Source organism: Pezoporus occidentalis, unplaced genomic scaffold (genome assembly GCF_034315485.1).
Source record: "Pezoporus occidentalis ecotype Australia unplaced genomic scaffold, CSIRO_AGI_Poc_V1 ctg59, whole genome shotgun sequence".
Lineage (NCBI taxonomy): Eukaryota > Metazoa > Chordata > Aves > Psittaciformes > Psittacidae > Pezoporus > Pezoporus occidentalis.
In genome coordinates this window covers 5,457,983-5,482,143 of record NW_026915932.1, presented here as the reverse complement: position 1 = coordinate 5,482,143, position 24,161 = coordinate 5,457,983, and the positions used below count along the sequence as shown (strand labels likewise).

At 41.2% G+C, this 24,161-nt stretch overlaps 1 protein-coding gene across 2 annotated transcripts; it reads left to right on the top strand.

Annotated features, from left to right (window-relative positions):
• Positions 1–214: 214 nt before the first annotated feature.
• On the top strand, positions 215–24,161 carry PAQR9 (progestin and adipoQ receptor family member 9). Of its 2 annotated transcripts, XR_009968564.1 has the most exons (2): positions 215–1,923; positions 24,059–24,161. XR_009968564.1 is itself a non-coding variant. In XM_062639021.1 (1 exon), exon 1 carries the CDS (start codon positions 421–423, stop codon positions 1,672–1,674), a length of 1,254 nt encoding a protein of 417 aa, XP_062495005.1. In that variant the 5' UTR covers positions 215–420; the 3' UTR covers positions 1,675–7,277. The 2 variants fall into 2 exon arrangements, 1 of the variants encoding a protein (XP_062495005.1); XM_062639021.1 differs by lacking the exon at positions 24,059–24,161 and having other exon boundaries at positions 215–7,277.

Below are 24,161 nucleotides of genomic sequence, written 5' to 3'. Positions count from 1 at the left end.
GACTCCGCGGGCTCACCCTGCTTTTCCTCGGGGCTTCTACCCGGCTTACGACACCTGCGCTGCCACCGCCGGGGCTCTGCGCTGGGTAGCACCCCGAGACAGCTGATGTTGATGCCCCCTTTGTGCTTCTTAAAGCTCAGCGGTCCCGCGGGAATTGGTCCCTTAACCCAGGCCCGCTCGCAGGTCTCTACCGCCAGCCCGGTTCTCCCAGGCCCAGCCCCCCCCGCTGCGGCTGCATCAATCATTAAACAGCGGCTCGGGTAGCCAGCGCCTCCCTCCCTGGGAAACCCTACCCGGGGCGGCGGGGGCGTCTCTTCTGGCTCCCCGGGAGCACGGGATGCGCCGCCGGTTTCCAGTTACCGCGATGCCGGGCGGTGGGGCGGGAGGAGCCGCGGCGGTGCCGCCACTGCTCGTGCTGCAATGAGTGATGCTGCTGGGGGCGGCGGCGGAGGAGAAGCAGCAGCAGCAGCAGCGCAGAGCCACCACGGCTCCTCCGCCGGCGGCTGCGGGAGCGGCGGCTCTAACTCGCCCGGGCGGCGGCGGCGGGGCGCGGCGGCGGGCGGCGGGCCGGGGGTGGCCGGGGGGCTCGGGGCCGGCGGGGACAGCAACATGCGGGCGGATGAGGGGGACAAGGAGGAGGCGGCGCCCCCAGCTCGCCCCGCCGCCCTGCTGCGGTGGGACGAGGTGCCCGAGGACTTCGTGGAGTGCTTCATCCTCTCGGGCTACCGGCGGCTGCACTGCTCGGCACAGGAGTGCTTGGCCTCGGTGCTGCAGCCTACCAATGAGACCCTCAACTTCTGGACCCACTTCATTCCACTGCTGCTCTTCCTCAGCCGCTTTGGGAAGCTGCTGCTGCTTCGAGGCGCTGGGGATGTGCCCTTCCACCACCCGGCCCTACTGCCCCTCTGGTGCTACGCCTCAGGGGTGCTGCTCACCTTCGCCATGAGCTGTACGGCCCACCTCTTCAGCTGCCTCTCCCCACGCCTCCGTGCCACCTTCTTCTACTTGGACTACGCCTCCATCAGCTACTATGGCTTTGCCAGCACTGTGGCCTACTCCTACTACCTGCTGCCAGGGCTGAGCCTGCTTGATGCCAGCGCCATGAGCCACTATGTGCAGCAGCGGCTGGGCTGGCAGCTGGACTGCAGCCTGCCCATCGCAGTCTACCGTGTGCTGGTGCTGCCTGTGGCCCTGGCGTTGGCAGTGGGCTGCACAGCCGCGTGCTGCCGCAGCCGTGCTGCCTGCTGCGCCTACCCTTTTGCCGTGCGCACCTTCGTCTTCGCCATGCCACTGAGCATGGCCTGCCCCATCATGCTAGAGAGCCTCTTCTTTGATCTCCGCACCCGCAACCCTACTCTCTTCATCTACTTCTACCGGCGCTACTTTTGGCTGCTGGTGGCCGCCTTCTTCAATGTCAGCAAAATCCCTGAGCGGATCCAGCCAGGGCTCTTCGACATCGTGGGGCACAGCCACCAGCTTTTCCATATCTTCACCTTCCTCAGCATCTACGACCAGGTGCACTATGTGGAGGATGGGCTGGCTGAGTTCCTCAAGGCACCCCTGGCTGCTCCCACCTACCTGGGCACTGTGGGGTATATGCTGCTCCTGACAATCTGCCTGGCTGTGGTCGTAAGAAGGTTCCTCAAAGTCGCAGACCTCTGCAAGCAGGACTAGCTGTGTTGGTGACCCTTGGGACAGTGACCACCACACCGGTGACCCTTGGGCTGGAGATCCTCTGGCCGGTGACCTTCAGACTGGTGATTCTCAGACTGGCCCCACCATGTCCTGGAGATGTTGTGAAACCTGGGGGAAATGCACCTGTGGAGGAGCCAGGTCCCTTTCTCCGAGGGTTGCTAGAGAAAATGACCTGCTCGTGCTCTTTAAACTACTAGATTACCAGGGGAAGCAAGCAAACGCTTACTGGTATGTTGCTGCTTAGAGTATAATCTGAAATAATTTAGCTCTGCTACTAGGAAGAATGCATGAACCGTGAATGCCACTTACTAATTTCATAACAATTAGGTTTAAACTAGCTCTGTATATACATACATATATTTATATATCTAGCTATATATTATTAGCTACATATATATATGTGTATATATATATACAAACACCTGAAGGCACTTGTGCAATGATTACTCATAGACTTTTAATCATCTCCTCTGTGAAATTTCCTAGCAGATTATGCACTGACATTTATCTTCCTCTGTGATACTGTAACAGGCCTTTGCAGCCACATACTGGATTTTAAATGCAAACAAATCAATAGCTAGCTATAGTTTCTAAGGTCTTGCAGTCTTTTCAGCCAGGGAACAATAGATTTAACAGAGAGGAAAACCAGCTGTGAATTATTACAGAATTACCAGTTGATGGAGAGACTTTAATTAGAATAGCAGTGAGGGGTTAGTGTAGCCACTCGGATGCTAAAATAAAATAGAGGGATATGTAAAGTAACTGAACCAGAAAGGGGTCAAGATAGTCTGGAGCAGGGACGGCGAGAAAAGCGCAATGCATAATGGCATGGCTCATCCCCCACCATGTCAGGAACATCTGTTGTGTTAAGGGGCTTGCTAAGGGGCCCCTTGATCTTTCATGGTAAATCACCCCCAAATCAGCCCTTCAGAGTCAAAGTCAGATGCTAGACTTTCTATAACCCCCTGCCAAGCTCAGTGGGAGTTCTCTGGATGTAAAGAGAGTAACTGATGCATGAGATCTCATTCTGCATCTTTTAAAGAATTACATGGAACTCATTTCTGCTGTTCTTTAATTAGAGTACTGTCAGATTTACCATCCTAAAATCAGTTGCAGAATAAGATACTGCTGAATCTGAGATCAGAGGATAAAATCTCTTTCTACAAAGACTGGATACCGGCACTTTATCATCATTCCCCATCTCTTCCTGTTTGGATCAGTTGTGGCTGCAACTGGCTGTTTTGAAGTCCTCATTCACAGGCTTTGGGAGAGTTCAAGGAAAATCCTTAGATATTTTTCCAAAGCAGTATCTTTTCACAGCAACCCCAGTATTAGCCTTGTCACATGACAAACAACTAACTGTAGGTTGAACTTATTCTCTGTATAGAGAGATGTGCAGATTTTGAACAGATGCGTTTTGATTTTGTCTAACAGTACAAGTATGCAATAATATTATGTGGGGGGGGTTACATTTTGAAGTTCAGGCAAGAAACTGCTTGTATACCCCATTTTTAAAAAGAAGGGTGGTGCTTCCTTAGGAAGCACCGGTGTCAGTGCACAATAGGGTAGTGACTCTTTAACTCGCCCTCTTCACCCGTGTTGTGGAAATACATTCCTGCTTCGGACTTTCCTATTTTCATGGACATGGCATCTGAACCCCAAGAAAATGTTTTGAGTCCAGTTCCATAAGCCTCTGTAAAACAAAGTCCCCTTTATTTATAATGGGAATACAGGAAGGACTATAGCTAGGGATTATCAGGTCAAATACTTAATATGGGTCAGAATCACCACAAGAACCAATAATTGATATGCACTGTACCAATGTCAGCTTTGTGAAAATTTCCTCATGAAAGTGCATAAGCAAAAAGAAAATCAAACCCACTTCATTTTATTTTGTATCTCAACCCATTTTAATTACAATGGTTTGGGGTTTTCTGATTCCCAGTGAATGATGAGAATGGCCTAACAAAAATATGTATGCTTTGCCAGCCACAATTCTGGTAGTATGTTATTTGTGGTGGGGTCACATGTGGTGTCTTAAAGAGATTGGATTGAATTTTCTGAAAAAACAGTTCCCAAACTGTGGCCTCTTGAGTTATCACTGATGGGCCATAAAAACCAGCATGGCCCCATGTGGCTGTCCGTGTTCTGTTTTCATTTGCCAACATGCATTAAAAGAAAATGAAAACTACATGAAGTATTTTTCATTTTACATATTTTCATTAACTTTTGTCATAAGTGCAGCGTTGCTTTATTCAGCTGCCAATAAGGTAGAAAATTATCTGCACCACTAGGAGAGGAGGCTGGTTTACAACACTGTTATGCTTTGAAATGTGCTTTATAAAGAGAAAAAAAAAAACTGGAAACTTATAATAGAAAGCAAATGGATCAAGACCTGCAATGATATCAGCCTATGAATTTCCACAACTGCAAAAAGAGGCCGAAATCTTTGAGATGTGCTGTATTCAGGTTAAAATTATAGAGGCATAGTAGTTAGAGGCCAATGACTCATCCAAGTTTCAAAACTAATTATGCAGAAGGGGTTTGCCTGGGAGATGCCACTAGCATGTCCAACCGGCAATTAAAAACTAAGAAAGAAATCAGGAAGGCCAGGGACAGCAAATCTCAGCACTAGAAGACAGCTCAGAAACAAGCAACAGTAAAAGCCAAACGTAAGAAGGCTTTTAAAGCATGCTGTATAATGACTTATATTTGTGCTTGTCAGTCACAACGTAGAGGACATCTCAAGAAGCAATGTCAAAAAAAGCTGTTACTAACTTGTAAAAATACATTTGGTATTTGCAGTTAGGCCACACAGGGTCGTCTATATATATCTCAACGACAGATAACAGTATAAAGGTTGGATTGAAACCAACTGCAATTTTACTGGAATATTACTGCTGTTGTAAGAGTTCCCATGCTGCAAATTTGGTACCTGGCTCTGATAGTAAGAATATTGCCTCATTTAAAAGTTTTTATTGGCAAAATGTTGAGGCACATGTATGGGCCTGAGCACTTACTAGAATTATTTGTAAATGCCGGTTGCAAGAACTGGTCTCCAAGCCACTGTAAGCAGATTATATGAATCAGGAGTGAATGGGTACAGGGAGATGCGATTAGATTTTTAAGAGTTCTAATTAATTATGTTTATTCATTTGTCTGTTTGTTTAAAATGTGGTTACAAATTAAAAAGTTGCAGTAAGTGTGGAGAGTACCTAGGGAAATGCCACCTGAGTGTCTGTGTTTATTCAGTGAAGGACATGCATGTAGATAAATGCTGTTTGCTGTGTCCCATAGCCAGTCTCCATAAATATGGACGGAACAAAACTGAATTAAAGACGTTAAAAGTGGAACAACATAGCTATAATTGTAGCACTTGAATTTGCTCATGTAGAAGTGAATGTCATAATTTGTGTAGCTTTTGAAGGAGTGGGATCTCTTTATGATGTGAAAGCACACATAAGCATCCATAAGCCCACATCCATAAGCATGTCCAGGGCTTAGACAGGAGGTCTAACCTGCAGACTAGATGCATAAGGACATCCTAGAAAACAACCGTGTTTACATAAGTACCTGTCATAATGTTTTTATTGCCTGGGTACCTGCCATGATGTCTACACTGTGGACCCCACAGCTCATCTTTAAAACCAAAAAGGCTTTTCAGGCCTTTTGTGGCAGAATCTGTGTGGGGATGGGGGAATTAGTTGAGGACTGGAGCACAACAGGGTGGCCTAGAAATGCCTACGTGTCTTTCTGTCTTGGGCCAACACTGACCTTCAGACTGACATACCTGTGCTCACGTGAACTGACTGTTGATGGGGGCAGTTTCTAGAGTGTTGGTGGCACAGACACTTCCATTGCAATCAGCATGTGCCTAACCTGCAGTCTACACATTGGCATATGTTCAATAAGCCTAGCTCTGGGCACTTCCCAGTAAGGTGTAAGCTTCAAGCTCACCTTCGTGCAAGATTGATATGCCTGGTCTGTAGTAATTATCCTGTATTCTGTGGTGATACACTATTTCCTCTTCTGCAGTGTATTCGTTTGAATGTCACTATCCAGGATATCTGTGTAGCTCTGAGCTGCTTTGTTAGCAAGACTGGAGTCTGCAGTCTGGAAACAAAGGGAAAGGTTTCATCTGCATGCTGCACTTGTAGAAATTTAGCAATTAGAAGCAGAAACACATCGGGGTTTGCTAAAATGATAGCTTTGCTTAATTGTCCAAGTGTTGTGCTTATTATTTATTTGCTGAATCCAGCTACTATGTCAGGTTTTTGTCAACAGTGCACCTGCAGAAAATGACAGTATGAAAGTTTTACTTAATGTTTAAGTAATCTCTCTGAAGCAGCACATTCATGAAGTATTATTGCACTAAACTCAGTTGATTACCATCCACATGCCTTACAGAAGCAAATCATACCTGTAGTAATTGCCCAGATTATACTGTTTCTCATTGCCTATGAGAGTAAAAATGACAAAGTGGCTGGTAACAAGCTGAGGAGTCAGGCAGTACTGCGTTCTTGTTCCTGCTTTGCCACTACTTGTTCTGTAATCTAGGGCAAGTTGTTTAAACTGTGTTCATTTTGAATGAATTTAATTCATGTAAAACACTGGAATTGTACCAGGGTTGAATTTGACCCTCTGTGTCTCAGTTTCCACATCTGTAAGATGGGGAGAATATACCTTACCTACCTCGCAGGGTTGCTCTAAAGACTAGCTAATGTTTGTAAAGCACTTAAAAATGCAAAGACCCTCCTAGGTGCTAAGCAGAAACGTTACTGAACTCCGGCAGAGAGAATGTTGGTTTTCTTCCATAGCTTCTTATCTCACAGGGACAGGAATATGAACTTTTCTCGATCACAAACTCTTGGAAGAAACCTCTTAGGAGGTTCACATCCTATGTCCTCTGGAGCTGATGGCAAAACTTCCACTGGCTTCAAGCGGGTGGCAATCAAGACCTAAGAAGTAGTAAACAGGCTGACTAAATACTTAAGGGACAGGAGTAGATAGAAAACATACATGAGTTAAGTACTCTTCAGAAATTCTCACTGGTGACATGTACCAAGAAGCACCGTAATGCTGACACAAGGCCTTGTTACTCATTTAGCCATGGATTGTATTCCAGTTACCATGAAACTATGGAGCAAGATTTCCCATCAGGCTCTGTAAAACTATGATTATGTCTCAATTTCTATTGGGAATTTCAACCTAGTTCAAGCTACTTCTTATCAGAGTAAAAAGACCTTAAATAACTGAAGCTTTTAAATAAACATGTGTAATCATTTGGGAACATAAAATTATATTGATCAGACAAACAACTTTTTCCTTTCCCCTCCCCTTTCCCAAAACCGATAACATGGAGCCAATCCCATTCTTGAGTGAAAACCGACCTTGGATCTCCTTATCACTTATGCATACTCTTCCTTTACTGTGGAGCCCTGACTAATCATCCTGCTAACCCGCTCTGCCCTCTGGAATAACTGATACAGACAGCACCACTGAGCAGAGGACAATGTTTTTAAGAGCTTTTCTAACTGGCAGCAGTAGTAGAGACAAAGAAAACAAAAAACAAACAAACAAAACACCCCAAAACCACCAAAAAAGCAACAAACCTACAACAAAGGCATCAAAGGGTTTGAGTGGTTCATTAAATCAAAGCCTTTACCATTAGAAATTCACCCTATCCAAGTATATTCCTAGCTTCTGTTAGACACCTGTAAGTCAGGGCTACGCAACCATCACCCAAGTTACACCTGAGACTTTAACCTTTTCTCCTCAGACGAGGTGCAAGATGCTGAGGAGGCATCACATGTGCTGAAAGACAGAGACCTCCATTCAAGATATTTAGTGTCTTGGAGCTGGGTGTGGAATAAAGTTATTTTCACAACTTGCTTAGACAGATGCTGCTTCATTCCACTGAATTCAGTAATAAATTAATGACCAAGACAAAGGAAGCAGGCTTTTGCTCAAAGTGCTCTATAAGCAAACACCACCAGCAGAATTCTGCTTTCAGGGCAATTGCTTTCTGGGCCATACTCAGAACATGGAGGATTCTGAAGTAGGGCTTTGCTGTTTCATGTGAATGCCTTAGGTTTTGTGATTGTAGCTGGGGGGGGGTTAATAGTATGGAGAAACATTTCATAGCAAGTCAATTCTGTCTGCTAGAGATTCAAGCACGCTTTAGTAAGAGGTATCACATTTAAGGGTCTGTGCATGCAATGAACAAAAAGTGTGAATTTTGTTTGGTTCTGTTGGGAGGGTTTGAAAATTTACTCTTTGTACACTTCTGGATGCTGACTACTATATATGTAATGACTATGCATTTTTAGCAAAAAAAAAGGTGTGAGCTATAAATAAAGCTGATTCTGAGTACATTTTTGCAGAAATGCATTTATAAAGTTTTTTTCATTTCTTTTTTTTCCCCCGCACAAATTGCTGTGACACCTGTAAGATGAGAAATGTTTTGAATTAGTTATTTTCAAACACAGATGTTGTTAGCATAAGTACACGAACTTCCAATTCTTGTATAAAGGTGGTGATATTTCTGAAAACACTATACCACAGCAAAAGTATTGCTACCATGTTATTGCCTTTTATATTTTAGAGCAATAGCGTAATTGCTGTTTTAGTTCTCCAATATCTATGCTAAGTAATTAATGATAGGCATCCCTGTTATATTAAAATTCATATTCTGCATAAGGAGATCAGTGTTTTGCCTGCAGTGCTCACTGAAAAATCATAAAATTGGTAGCAAAAGCTATGTCAAGAATCACAGCAAAATATTGACTGAAAAATTAAGAGGTCTATTTGGCATCAAATAAAGTCTCCCATTTGGCAGACTAGGAATGCTCCAAGTGGCAGAATATTGTTTTCAGTCCAAGTCAGTCACCAAGAAGAACTCAATGAACTGCAATTACATAAAGTATCTGCTTTAAGTCTACTTTGCCAAAATTCAGCAGGACACAATGTATCCCAACGTAATTGCAGGCACCCCCTAATACTGTTAAAAGGCTGAACATAATGGAAAACTGTAGGATTTTCTAGTTCAGGTTTGTAGAATTCCTTCAAAAGTTCTAAAATACCTGAGAGTTCTTATTTGCAGAGTTTTTATATGGTAATGATTTCAAGTATTCGATAAGACCAACAAAAACATCCATTGACACCTCACAGAAAGATGCTTCAGAAGACTACATCCTACAAATAAACAAATGCTTCAAAAGCATCTTAATGTTAATATTTAAGGCCTGTCATAAAGTCATCAGTAACCACCCTGGAGCTGACTGCTGGACTTGAACATGCTGGAGGAAAACCTCACAAAACTGATGGAGCCAGTGAAGATGGCAAAATATTGAGCAGAATGGAAAGCAACACAAGTCACTGCTAGGACAGGCAATTTACTGATGTCAGTACCTCAGCCTTCAGTTGGGATGGCTCCATAGTTGCTCTGGAAATCGAAAGGCAATCTGCATTTTGTTACCGTGACATCACTTCTCTGACAAATGGCCCTAGAAGTCAAGACAGTGTATTGGTGGAGGAACAAAGGGACGTCTGATACACAGCTTTAACCTTCAGATTTTATTCTCTCATCATAGGATAATGTATGGTTAGTAGAATCTGTGAGTGGAGATGAAATTCATTAAAAATTAAAAAGCTGGTAAAAATGAAAAGCAAATGCTAAGGCTAAATCTTGGTTTCAGTAATGAGAGCCTTCTGGGGCAGACACTACAGATGCACTTTTCTGCATCAGAAAGCCCTCTATTACAAGCAGATTTCTTATCAAGAGTGGCAGTACACTTCTGTTTGTTAGTGGGGAACTGAAAATATTTCTCTTGCAGGGGAGCACAGCCTTTGGGTATATGCTATGTGCTTTAAGGGCAAATGACAACAACAGTATCACACAATCTTTTTGGACAGTAAACAATTTTTATAGAATTCTCTAATTTGAGTCTCTCCTTCTCCCAAGATCTAATCCTTTTGTCTTTCTCCTGACTGACGAAATATGAAAATATAGTTTTCCTTCATTTTTAGTGTTAAGCATACTTTTCATCTATTATCCTCTGTTTGCTAGGAAACATCTGTTCTCTGTCACTCTCTGTTGTCCTGAGGCATTGGGCAATGCCACTCATATGAGAAGAAAAACCTTGATTTTTCCCTCTTTATATGCTCGTCTCTCTGTGTGGGGCTATGGAATTCAATCACTGGCACACTGTAATGTCCCAGAATCTCAGCTTTTCTTTTTAGCAGCACTTGGAAAGACAATTATGAAACATCAGTGGGGTGGGTAACAAGCAGCAATATCTAAGCACTCAGAAGTAATATAAATAATGAGCAAAAGGTAAAAAGGTCCCTGGAATAGCTTCTGTGGTACATTTGTACACACAGGCCTTCCCTCTCTTATTATCCCAAATTTTGCAAAGCTCATAATCACATGCTTAACTTTAATATGAATATACATTTATCTTTGTTCATTCACAAGGGTGAACTTTCTGTTGTATTTAAGTATGCTATAGAAGCAGAGCCCTAATGAGCAGACAGTGCCAGGGAAACACTGCCAGCAAGAGTCTGGCACAGCAAATTCTGCCATTCAGCCCAAAGGCAGCGCCCTACCCTCTGACACCCAAGGCTCACATCCCCTCCTCTGCCTTAGTTCTTTAAAACGTTCTCCTTTCAGAACATTGTCTGAAAGATTTTAGTATGAAACAAACAGCAAAAGCCATGTGTAAAAGCTAGAAATGCACCAACTTGGCAATTAAATTAAACTGCAGATTTTCCAAATGTAGCAATTACAATAACAAAACCTTGTTTCTTGTAGTCTGGTAGAAAACCATAGCTCGGAGTAAAGCAGTTTGGAACAGTAATCAGACTCAGTGAGCACTATGAAAATACATTCACTAGCCAACCTGGTTAAAAAGAATATTTATTTCTGTATTATATAGACTCAGAGATTCTACACACTAAATACTGTGTGCAGAATATCTTTGTCCCCAGCCACAGAGCATGCTTCCTCAAACTGTAAGTATTCTATTCCACCAGAAGCATGCCACATCCTTTATTTTAAAATTCAAGTGTACATTGAACAATAAAAAATTATTTCACTTAACTGATTTCAGTGAAACATAGAGAGTTGAAGGTATATAAGAGTGGAAAAGCTGCTCAAATGCAATTTTCAAGTTGTATGATAAAGATCACATAAAGTCACAGCTAACTCGACACTCAGCAGTCCTTACAACTCAGGAGTATACAGCCAGGATCTTCTTCTACTTAGATGATCAGTAATCAAAGGATATAGTGAATTGATAAAATGAATGGAAAATAGCACATACCTCTATTACAGTTAAGCTGTGATGAGTATATTCCTATATTCAGACATAAGGCTGAATTACTTACATGGTAAACACATTCAGACTGCAACATTTACAAAAAAGTTGTTAGCTCCCTGTATACTTTGGTTGAGGTCTCCAGCTGTTACCAACAAGACATTTTAGAAGTCTTCCTTATTAAAGAAAAGAAAAAGGGAAAAATTAATCTTATAGGGTTGAAAAGATTTGTTGATTTTGACTTTGTTGGCACACTCGTTACATAGATTTGCACAAAGCAAATGAACTGGTGGACTTACAAATATTATCAAGTGAAGCAATCGCTGTATTCTCTTCTGAAAGTCATGATGACTTTCTCCAAGCAGAATTGCTGAAGATGCACAGTGAATCTCTCTGTCTTACCTTTACAGCAGTTGTAGCTTGGGGTGCCAGTCCTCTGTTGAAAATACTGGATGTTCACCTAGCAATATCAAACACCATTTATTGATGCTTTTAAACAACCCCAATGAATGTTATTTATTAGCCAAATATGCACATATACGTAACAAATATTTATGACTTTTAGGCTCTGGAAGTGTCATGATTTCTAGCTTCAGTGTCAGGACAGAACTGTCCCAGACATGAGTTACTTCCAGCTTACTATTCAAAATTAAGCACTCTTTGGTTTAAAAGCTATTTCATTCACCCAATATCTCATGAATGAAATAATCTGCAACAAACAAGCTGGTAAATGAAGTCCCTAACATGAAAACTTCCCATGTATACTGTAATAGATTAGCAGTAGTGAGGTTCCCTTCACAAGTGATTCATGAGCTAAATTCACAAACAAGCACCAGACCTAGTTCTCTTCCCTTTGCATTTTGTCTGGAAGGCACAAAACAGGCTGGAGAATAATTATGGCTGATAAAAAGCCCTCTGACCTTACTATTCCTTAATCATCTCCCCAGGACTGGCAGAGAGGATGAAACAGGAATGCAGAGTTGCACTGCACATCTCCATGCTGCAGTAGTCCTTATGTGACACATAGACTATGACGATCCTCCAGGGTTGCCCCACATACATGAGTCAAAGCAGCCTGAGAACCAGGCAATTACAGCTCTGCCTGCCTGCTGTGCCAAGTGAACCTCAGAATAAATAGATTCAGGCCTGCTGTTCAGAAGAAAGCTCTGCAACATTAGGCTGTGCCCAGCAGACCTGTGGAGGACACTGAGGTCAACCAGCAGGAGTTTCCCAGACAAGGTTTGGTCTTACTCAGTTTTAAGACAACAGACCTCAGTTTTCAAACTCATCCATTGGCCATCTGAAATACTGGAGTTTGACTGAATCCTCCTATTTCAACAGCCTGAAATGGAAAAAAAAAAAAAAAACACAAAACACAACACAAAAAAAAACAAAAAAAAAACAAAAAAAACAAAAAAACCCCACCAAAAAAAAAACAAACAAACCACCCCCCCCCAAAAAAAAAAAAAACCCGAAATTATTCACATATCCTGAAAAATGTCGGCTAATTTAGATTTTTTTTCTATCCATTTGCCCGAGTCAATGCACAGACCTGAACAGCAGAAAAGTAGTGTGCGTGAAGCTCAAATGAAGCATAGTGTCTGTTTTAGAACAAACCGGCTGCAGCGATTTCTGCAAGCCGGCCGGCACGGTGGCTGGTCTGGCAGCGCGGCCGGAGGCTCGGCAGCAGAGCCACCAGGAGGAGCGCGCATACCGCTCCGGGGTCCCGGGCTGTCCCTCCAGCGAGGCCGGTGAGGCGCTGCGTGGCTGCGGCAAGGACGCATTTTTTCCATGGCAGCTGGCCTCTGTGTTTCTCGTTTGCAGCGCACAGACGGGAGCAGAGGAGTCCTCACCAGGCGCCTCTGCCCGCTGCTCTGTTTCCCCTGGATGCAGCACAGCCAGTGAAAGTGCTGTGCTTTGTGGCTCCCCTCCACTGGGCTTATTTGGAAGGGATGTCCTATCCATATAATGCTTTAAGGGAGAAGTTGGCACAGAGAGCCTGACAGTCTGGCAAAACAATGTCTTAGAGGCAGCTGCTTGCTGATATAATCCCGTATGAAAAGAAAAACTGTTTTGGAGGAGATGACGCTGCCCTCTTAGGTATTCCTGGAACTTAAACCCAGTGTGAGTCAGTCAGAGTGACAGTATGCATCTTGCCATGTAAATTTTTATTTAAACATATTTACTAAAATAAGTTCATTTGTTCTGTTTCCTTTACTACATACCTACCACAGCAGACACACATTAACATACCTATTAGACTTACATTTCAGTTTAAAACTAATGTGTGGTAAAGAAGCAAAGAAACAAAACAGGCATGTGGTCAAAAAATTTCTGAAAGCATCCCCTTATGCAGGATTCCATCCTCCAATACCTGGAAGGCTGCAAAGTCAAGGATTTGAAACTCATTAGTTCAGGAACAGCTCTTTCCTGGTCCAGAACTTTCTATGTGGATTTCTCAGGACAGATTCAGGGTGGGTGAGCAGGACTGGCCCACGTGAAGCCTGAGTTAGCCATGAGGCACACACCTAGCTGGCACAATGCCATGTCCACCCTGCCACAGCCAACCTGTCACCTACTGGATGTGAATGGCTTTTTTACGCTGCCACTCAGTTTTCAGGCTGGTCCATTTTAGTACAGCCTACCTGCCATACACCCAGCTAATGTCAAACAATGCACGTATATTTCATGCTACAGCTTTCAACACCTGAAGCCTTGAAAAGTACTTTCTGAAATATTGCAGTCCTCCTTCTGGCTCTAAAGTTGAAATGTCAATTAAAGTATTCTAACAATGCTATGATTCAATCTCTGCTTACTAGTTAACTAGCCTTTTCCCCCTCCTTCAACTGCAGAGTACACATACTGTCCCCTGCTCATAGTTTTGCACTTGAACAGGAGCTGTTGGACTAGCTGTGCTGTTTGTAATGCAGTGCTGATACTCATCTCTCCTGGTCAGTGACAGACAGAGATACTGGCTCTTGGCTTGCCATGACCTCCAAGCTCTCTTTGGGAGCTCCAATTCATTTTGGCCAGTGACACTCCACACCCAACCTGCAGCCAAAGAACACATAACACCTCTTGAGACAGCTGTGCTTTCCTGTCCACTATTCATCCTTCAAATAAGCTTGTTCTGTGCACAGGCACAAGCCAGAGCTGCCCTCAGGCTGCTTTCCACAGCTTTCCTCACATGCTTTCCACAGCCCTTGTCAAATCTGGGATGTGAGCGAACCTTGCCCACTCCTTTCTTATTTAACACCAGCACACAGGGAAGTGTTTTACTGTATGAGCTCCTGTGCAAGCTGCCCAGTAACCCCTACATCTTGTACTGGCACAAGCTGTGCAAATCAGCAGCATCACTCCATCGATGCAGAATGAGTATCCCATCAAAGTGTTTCAAAATTTCTTTACTGTGCTATTTTTTTCCTTTCAAAAATGTGTTCCCCCATTTATTTCTTCACACTTTCTAACTCAACTTCACAATTGCATCACCTTCTCTTTACAAGCTTGAAGCCTGAAGCCGTATTTCTTTAGTTCTGACTCCTTCAGGGCAAGCTGAGCTCTGACAACTGCCTTCAATATGGGTGGAAGTTCTCCAAGAAAAAACAAGGTAGAGGAGATAGTAAGACTGTCCATGCTGCATATGGGATGCTTGTCACTGTGTCAGTGACATAGTGCCCTGCCTGAGCCTTGTTAACATTGTGTAGCTGCACATATTGCTGTCATGAAGATCAGACATACAACTGACTTCCTAACTACCTGTGGGAAGGAGTTAGGAAGTCTTCTCTTCATAAGTCTTCTCTTCCTGTCTTATAGTATTTGTTGTATTAGCACTAAAGCAAGTAACTCCACATCCCACCTGAGGTATGGCCAATATGTGGCAAACATGCAATCATGCCCGTTTATTTAATTGAATCCAATAATAACACAGTGATCAATTTATTGTGACATACTACTGAAAACTAAATGTACTTATTTCCTCACATAGTTCATCTATAGGTAAAGCTTTTCTGGTTATTTCAGTCACATCGTATAAACTAAATCTACACACAACCTATATACATACAAAATATCCTCAAGAGTGAAATTCTAAACTTTTTAAGAATTTGCTTTGATAATAGCAAGATTTATTGTTTTCTCTATCAGATTTTGTTCCTAGGATATCATTTCTCATTTGTCAACAGATTTTGCATATCTCAACATGACTGATTCACTTGTAAATCTGCACAATGAGAATCCAGAGGCCTGGCCATATTTTCTGATAACAACTGCAGGGTCTTACTCTCAACTAAGAGTATGAGAAATGTTCTGCAGCATGAGCCCTATCTTTTATGCTCAATGTCAAACATAACAGGCTTCTAATAATAGAACCACCACAATCTGTCCAGCTATTCCAGCCCTTGATCTGCCACAGGAAGCATCTCATTAGATTATAGCTAATGCAGTAAACAGTGACTTAATGCAGTAAACAGTGACTTTTTCTAGAGACATGGTAAGAATAGAAACATTTCACATTTGGGGCAGTTTTCTCATCTACAACAGTCTTTCAGAGGATTTATCAGGGTGAGTTTTGGTAAAATACGTAAAATTCCTAAAGAAAAGGGCCTGAGATGCTGACTGGCTCCACACAGAAAAGATGCCAGCAGATTAGTAATTCTGCATTTCCTTGCTATGGCTTTAGAAGTATTAACGCTTTTAAATGTGTTGTAATAATCTAAGTTTTGTTCATCTTTAGCTCAGGATCCAGATAGACATATTGCTATATTCTCCAAGCTGTTTTTCCTGTTTGATATATTTCCACCACACATCTCCTTTAGTCTAAATCTTAATACAGACTCTGTACTGATGTTTACTTGCCCACCTGATATATCAGCTACTTATACCAGGTTCAATGCAGCTCTTGGTGCCCCATTCTCCTTCCATCTGCCAGAGCCTATGTAATATATAACTTCTTACCTTTTGAGTATTCATCAAACTATCACTTGGTGGATTCTTACATCTTGCTGACAGCTGCTTGTTCTTCTGTGGATTTTACATAAGACATCGATACAGAAATCTACTGTGTCCCTTCCATCTCCAAGTTTCAAGACAGAGACTTCTCTGCTTTTACAGCAGCTTTCCTTCAAATTTTTCCTTGAAAATCTTTTATCTGAAAAAAGTATTTGTGAAGGTTAAAGGTCATGTATTGTTCTGTAGTCAAGAATTTCTTTGCAGATGTCAGACAACCCTGTGCTTTAATTGTACAGTCCCCTGAAAGACCTTCCTCTCTATGAAGGTTTTTTTGTTTGTTTTATGAAAGTCATTTTATTGGCAAAACATATGACTAACAAAAGGGGTAGGACTCTGTGGTTACTGTAATACGAATTATTAATCTGTTTACAGCTGAGCTGTAAAAACACTTCTGGTTTTGGTGACCGTATCTTTAAACCTCTTAGATTTTTTTGTTCCCTTAAAGCCAGAGGTGGTGAATTTCTAATTCCTGATGCCATTTTTCTCAGACTAGGCAAAGGGGTCTGCAGGTCAGACATATAAAGTGAAACACTTTGCTCAGAAGCCCTGAGAAAAGCTCCTATTTCAAGTTCTTTGTTTTGATGTCTTAAGTACGTAGCTTCAGTCAGACTTGAGGAGTTCACTGCAGTAATAGCGGCTCTCTTTGTGCAGGCTAAATTTACCACACAACAATATGTCACCCACCACAAGCCTCCAAAACATTTTTGGCAATGATCCACTCATGCAATTGGGAGAGGGTGGACAGAGGGGAACCAGACAAGGTGTTTGTGTTATACCCTCCACTGTCTGCATCAGTGTCCAGCTGAGCAGAACCAGTGTATGGAGCCTGTCAGCCCAACTGGAAGCAAGCAGAGATTTGGGGGAGATTATAGGCAGGGTGATGAACAAGGTGCCAGCACCAAGGTCTCTGGACTTTGAGGTGGGACACTCAGAGGTGACCATCCCCCCAGCTCTGGACACAACACTCCTCTTTGTTGTGAGTGAGTGGCAAGGAGGTCTCAGCACACTTCTCATCCTGGCTTGCTACTGCTTCTCTAAAACCTCTGCATGGGATGTTGCCTGGGGTCTAACAGAGAAGCCGTATCTGTGCCCTCTACTTATATCTGCTAATAGCTGTAGCACTACTGCCATGAAGGCCAGGCTGATGGATCTGATGCCTGATGCCAGCACAGACTCACTGCTAGAAAACCCAGGCTGTAGTCATGGGATTTTTATAAGCTGAGCAGTTATTCAGGGCCAGGTTTCATACATGCAGTGGCGGAAGAAGTGTCACAGGTGTCACTACCTCTTAAAGTGCAAGTTGTATCAGTTTAACAACTTCCTGCTAAGTGCTGCATAGTATATTAATATTTTGGTCCAGATTTCATCTTTTTCCCATTCTTTTATCCCATCATATACCTACTTTTGTTGTATGTTGACCATCAGGAGAATTTTTGCTTAAGGGCCACCTTACACAAAGATAAGTTATCAGTAAGATAGTGTCTTTGTGTTAGTAATAGTTAAACGTCTACCTGGAAAATGTCTCCCTAAGGTTCATACTTCAGCAAAATGTGCTTGTTGAAAAAAATCACAGCAATGCACTGGAACCGTCTTTGCTTTTTATGAGTTCTCTAATGCTAACTCATATGAACAGTGAGAAAACGTTAGAATATGTCACAGTGTCCAATTCAGAAACTGAGATTAAATGAGAGCAGTTCTCCTCAGCCTGTACATAGCTTAAAGCTTGCTCCTGCTGTCTTAGCTCTAAAAAAGAATTTGTTGCCTGAAACATTGTCTGTCTTTTCAGTTGGTCCAATGAAAACTCATCTGTGCCCAAGAACCTGGCCTTGCTTGGTGTCTTCAGCAATCACACTGCAAAAACATTACTGCCAGAGCTCCATACAGCTGTGACTGTTCAACTCGCAGGCAGGCCTCAAAAGTTCTTTATTCCTGTCAGACACAAACCATTATAGAGCAGCATTCTCCAGGAGAAAGATCTACTTGTGAGACACATAAATACTGTTTTTCCTTCCATTGATGTCAATAGGAGCAAGGATAGAGGTATGATGTTATGAGATGGTAAGATCTTAAAATATGTTCTAAATGATTTCTATTTTAAGAGAAGTTTGGAGGATGAAAGGACTGTTCACTTAATATGAGGAACAAGGCCTGTCTCAGAGATGTGGAAGAACATCTATTCATCCAAAGCCTTCGCTATTTCAGGAATAATCTGTAAATTATTTTAAGAGTTTGGTTAAACTGTTGTTGACTGTACCTGGCAGATCTCTGGCGAATGCATCATTGTTTCTTTGGCCTTCTTCATTCCTGCAAGAAACTTTTTGAGGGGACAGGGTTTGTCACTTCTCCTGTTGACACTGTTCTATTTTGTGTAAATAATTACACATTTGCTGGGACTGGGACTAACACCCCCACCCTCCCCAGGAGAGTTACTGAACCACCAGACTAGAGCATTGTTTTTTCTCTCACCAGCTGGCTCCATGAATATTAAAGTACATTTTACAAAGTGGGACTGTTCCAGTCAAAGGGGCTGGTGGTCAGGTCACTGCTGTGAGGCAGAAACCTAACCTGAATCTGGAGAGGGTGAGGGGTGGGGGGGGAGAGGGAGAGGAGTTCCTCTCAAACAAACAAAGGTAAGAATTAGACTTGGATTTTGCGAGGCATGAGCTGACTTTTTCAGGAACATTATATGATCTTTTCTTTCTCTGTGGGATCTACACATTAATTTGAGTCATTATTTTGACAAGCACTTGCATAAAAATACAATTTTAGCAATAAATGGAAACGTTTGTACCAAATGAAAATTAGTTTTGGGAGTTAATTTCATTTAAAAATATGAAAAAAATATATTCAGCTCCTGGGTACTGAGATTTTCTTTCCTGTCTAAATATTTAGTCAATTATTAGCCCAAACTAACTTTGGAAAGTCTTTCCAAATAATATCTTGTTTACCAGTATGGGCTTCACAAATTCTGTGTCTTCTACCTTAGCCTAATCAGAGTTCAGGTAGCTAATCTTTGCTTTCAGCTTTAAAAACTGTGAATTGTACCTGTTGTCATAGAGTGAAGAACTTCTGTGAAAGACAGGGTAACTTGGGAATTTGCAGCCTGGAAAATCTTTATTTGCATCAAATTAATGGAAACATTCAATTCATCTACTAAAGAAATATACAAAAACAAGGTTACTTTGGTGCCCTCCTGCTGTTCAAAGTAATGATCGTAATATCTACTTTAAAGTAGTAACCATAATACCTACTTCCATCTATTCCTATGGATACTGAGGGGTTTACAGGAACTACTTTTAATAATAACTCTTTTCCAAAACAGTCCAGTAAGATGTTATCTAACAGATAACCAACCTAACATTGGACACGTACTTAAGGTCTGTTTGGTTTGATAGTTCAGTGTTTCTCTTTTCTGGATATGAAAAGTCCAAGAAGAGACTGTTTTACCCCAGAATCACGTGTTTGAGTTTGTTGGTTGTTTCTGGTTGTTTTGCTGGTTGGTTTGGGTTTTTTTTTAACAAAAATCAACAATTAGTTTTGAACAATGAATACGGGTTTTCTACTTTCAGTTGTGTTTTGTACACTTGTGTATCTTATAACTATTGAGCTTGCATTCACCTTTTGATGGTGTTCAGACTGCCTTCATCCCTTCTAGGGATATGTGTATTTAAGTCCATTCAGTAGGGATATGTGTGACTGTAATATGGCACATGATATAAGAAATAATTATATTTCTTATATAATTATTATTTATTATAATTATTATATTTCTTATATAATTATTTTCTTAAATAATTATTAAAAATAATTATTTAAGAAAAAATTAGTATTTTGAGGGTAATTAGAGCACCAAACTAAAGCAAACCAAATGAACTGGGATTAGGAGTGGAATGGACTGCTAAACTGCCCAAATCAGAATGGCAGATTAAACCCCTGATTCTCATATAGCATCACAGAATCATAGAACAGATAGAATATTAACATGAAGTATCTGAAGAATTATGAAATTGTCATAATAAACTTTGAACACAACAAGGATGCAGTATTATAAAAAGTCCTGATCAAAAAACTGTGTTTGTATCAGACCTCTGATATTTTTTTATAGCTACAACCTTTTGGGTATAAATCTTGCATTAGAGCTTGGCTGGGAATGTATGCTGGAGTCATCTTCTACATTACAGAAAATGCATAAGTGATACTGAAGCTATAAACTCATAAATTAACAATCCAGGGCAAGTCAGGAACATCATAGTGCTTCAGAAAATACACTGAAGTTAGAATCCATTTAGTTTAATTGGGTGTATTTGAATTTAACTTGCATTTAAAGCAGGTAATTGAATAATGGTATGTAAGAAGAGACTCTGGTGCTAGTAACACCAGAAAATTCTTAAGGAATCCATAGAAGCACACCTTCACCTGGGTAAAAGCTGCAATCATGAGAGGGTGATAAATCAAGGGACAGGCCAGCAAACATTTGGGGCATATTTAGGGTGGTGTCAAGGCAGAGACAAATGTCAGCAGAATTTAAGAGTCTAAGAACCAAGAGCTCTGAAAACTTTGCCAGAAAGCTGAAGACAGAGATGTTGTGCTGAATAGACCATATAATAATCATGATCTATTTGTTGCATTTATAACTCAGGCCTCATAAAAAAAACTGTTCCTCTCATTCCCTTTCAATAATCTATATACCTAGCATCACATAGCTGCATCTGTACCTATTTACAGCAAAGAATTCCTTACTGCTTGACATTGTGCAGAATAATTATTATCAGTGCCCTGCAGTACATCTGGAAATATGAAGGAGTGCTGGCTTAGCATACCTCAAGCAAAGTACTGCACCTCTTAAAGAATGATAGCATACATAAAACAGGAGCACAAGAGCCTGATTATTCTTTCATACACACTGAAAACCAGGTTGTTTTTTTTTTTCCTAGAAGGAATTACAGCAGTGCAGATCAACAGTAGAACAGGTAGCAACAGAAATTTATATAAATACTTACCAATCCTTGCAAATTCTGATTCCTTATTCAAAGATACTACACATCCTACAGAAAGCATTATGTGGTGGAAGCAGGTATTCTTGGTTCTTTTTCTGCAAGGATTAAAAACAAACTTGACTGTAGTCTCAAAAGTGAGTCCAAAGACAAGGCTTAGAATCAGGAATGACTTTTCTCCTCCCTTCTCCCAAAGTACCCTTTCAGTAAGTTGAAGCATTTAAACATAAAGGCTTTCGAAACACTTGCCTGTGTTCAACTATCTCCAACATGAAGTTAAGTATAGTTTAGGAGCACTGAAATTAAACGACAATATTACTGACTTGGTCTGGCCTTTATTTGGTTTGGTGGGTATGGGAAATTCCTCAGAGACTGTTAAAACAAAAATAGTCTGAAGCTTTTTGAAAGATTAAAAGAAGTTAACTCTTAGAATACGAAAAGGATAAACTGCTGCTTGATTCTGGCCCTGCACTTCTGATTCCTAAAGCAGTAAAGGACTGTTGCTGAGTTTGAACTGCACAGAAGTTTCATGCAATTATTTCCATATAACACTAAAAACATTGAAGCATTTTTATACCAAGTATATATGTAATTTCAGTCTCTAACGCTGTTTTTTTTTAATGCATTTTCCAGTGTTCCGGTTAGTTCTGTGTTTACATTTTGTAAACAAAATTGCCACTTCCTGGAAGTCTCTAGATTTGGCTCCTCCAATTTCCATATGGGTTCCACAACTTTTTTATGACTTTTGGCTTTAATACTGTAGTGTTTTAATGGCCTATAGTATTTTGTCCATAGCAGCAGTTATCTAGTGTTCAGACATGTTGCTCTGCAATACCATGCTGAAAATGATACTGACAATGACACTTCTTTCAATATTAAGTAATGATGATTCTGAAAAAATCATTACCCAGCAACATAATAGATCCCAGATGTGTTTAAAAAACATAGTATTAGGCTAAACTCCAGATTCTGGCCCGGAATGCATGTGTGTATCTCCCAGGGCAGTAATTCAGCATTTAGAAAAAGTAAACATACCATTGTAATGCACATGGCAGATAGCTGAGTTCCAGCCGCCAGTGAAATAATCTGGCCCCAGTTTTGCATTCCATGACCCCTGTGCTCTGATGGGAAAGAGGCCATAGGGACTGACTGTAATTCCCCAAGTCAGAACTGCCCAGCCCTGGTACAATTTATTGTTTTGCACAGGAACAGTCCTAATTTACATCAGTGGTGCAATACCCTCCTCCTTGCCAAGGACTCTATGCTCCAAGGACTGAATAAGGACAGCACAGGGCATAGCACAAGCAACAAGAGAAATCCAGTAAGTCTTTTTGTATCCTCAATATGATATTGTACCTGGAAGAGAATGGCTGTATCAAGATGTTCCCTCCCAAAAACTTCAGCTCTCTTGACTTGATCTAATCTGTCTGTCAAAGAAAGGGTATTTTCCCTGTTCTGGATTTTCATCTTTGAGGAAGCAAGTCGTTCAAATGTAGACTTCCCCATTTTGTCATTCAGATGTAGCCACTGAGCTGCTCAGTTACATCAGGACCTCCTATTCAAGTCCAGAAAACAAGTGAAGGAATGATTACTTCTGATGGCAATTTTTTTTGTATTCTCCCATCTCTTGTTGCACAGACTGTCATATATTTTGCACATTTTGTAAAGAGTTCTTTTCCATCAGTTTATGGTATTTTGAAAGCAGATAGTGAATTTTCTTATCAGTAAAAGTAGGAAAATTGTATTTTAGTTGTCTGAGCTAAAATTGCTCACAACACTTTTCTTCCTAAGAATACTTGCAGTAAATAAATTGGATCAAACTGTTCTCCTTTTTCTGTATAGCCTCATAAATAAGAGTAGCAGAGGTAAACTCAGGAAAAGCAACAAGAGTATTGGCATGAAGTAGTGTCTCATGGGGCTTAGTTCTGATTTCCAATCTGTGTTGCCAGTAACAGCAAACTAATTGTAATATGTGAAACTGTGTCATGAGGCTCGGGTCCAGGTATCACCTGTGCAATAGCCATATGACAGCATAAACCATCAGATTCTCTTGAAAAATACAGATATTTTTCAAATACAACATTCAGAAATAGCAGGGGAAAAAAAGAAACTGAAGCTGGGTGCCCTTAATACAAACCTACTTATTTATAGAGGATGCAAAACTTTCTCTTCTTTGAACACTAAAGATAACTAAAGCACATACACAAAAATAGGCAGCTTCTTTGCTCATGGTTCCAGTTTTTTTTCTGACAGTGTTCGTCCCACAAGCACACTCTATGCCTGAAAGAGACTTTTCTGGAGTACCCTGGATGCCTTTTCCAACTTTTCTTTCTCTGCTTCTGCACATACAGTACCTGACAAAGTGTCTCACTGCACAGTCATAATTTCTGAGTGGATTCACATGTTCCTTTACATCTCCTTGCAGCCGGCTTGAAGGGAAGATGACTGTGATCATCGCCAGTTTGTTAGCACCACCCAGTGTGTCATGTAACACAGCAATGACTCCACACTCACTCTCTCTCTTCATTCAGGTCAGAGCTGAATTTAAAAGTCTCTGGCGGTGGTGGTGCTCTTGGAGGAGAGAGGATGCTACTGTGCTATATAGTATTTGAAACACCAGATCTTTTCATTTCTCACTCTATAAACCAGACTCCACTCTACGCCTCCAGAAATTTATTCCTATATAGACATGGGTTAGTTTTGTACTTATATGTGGACAATTGATCCAAGGATGATTTTATATATATATATATATATATATATATATATATCTCGTAAAAAAAAATCCTATTTTGTATCCCAAAAGAGAAAGTTTAATTTTTTTCTGGTTTATTGACATAATTTTCTAACTCCTCTCATATTTTTCCTCCCAAGCAAGAGCATAATTAACTATATCATGTTTCTTTCCTGCATTCACCAAAGCAAAGGGAACCTGCTTTGGAATTTCCTTTCATAATATTATCTACTTGAATACTTGATGCTTTAGGTTACATTGAGCCTGGGATAATGACTGAGTGGGGAGCTGATCTGCCTTTGTTTTTACAGCTCTCTAGATAAGAATAGCATTTACTGTCACTTGATGATGTCCTGCCCTGTGCCGGGGCTTGGAAGGTGTCCTGTAAAGACTGAAGTGCTTTGCTGCTGCTGC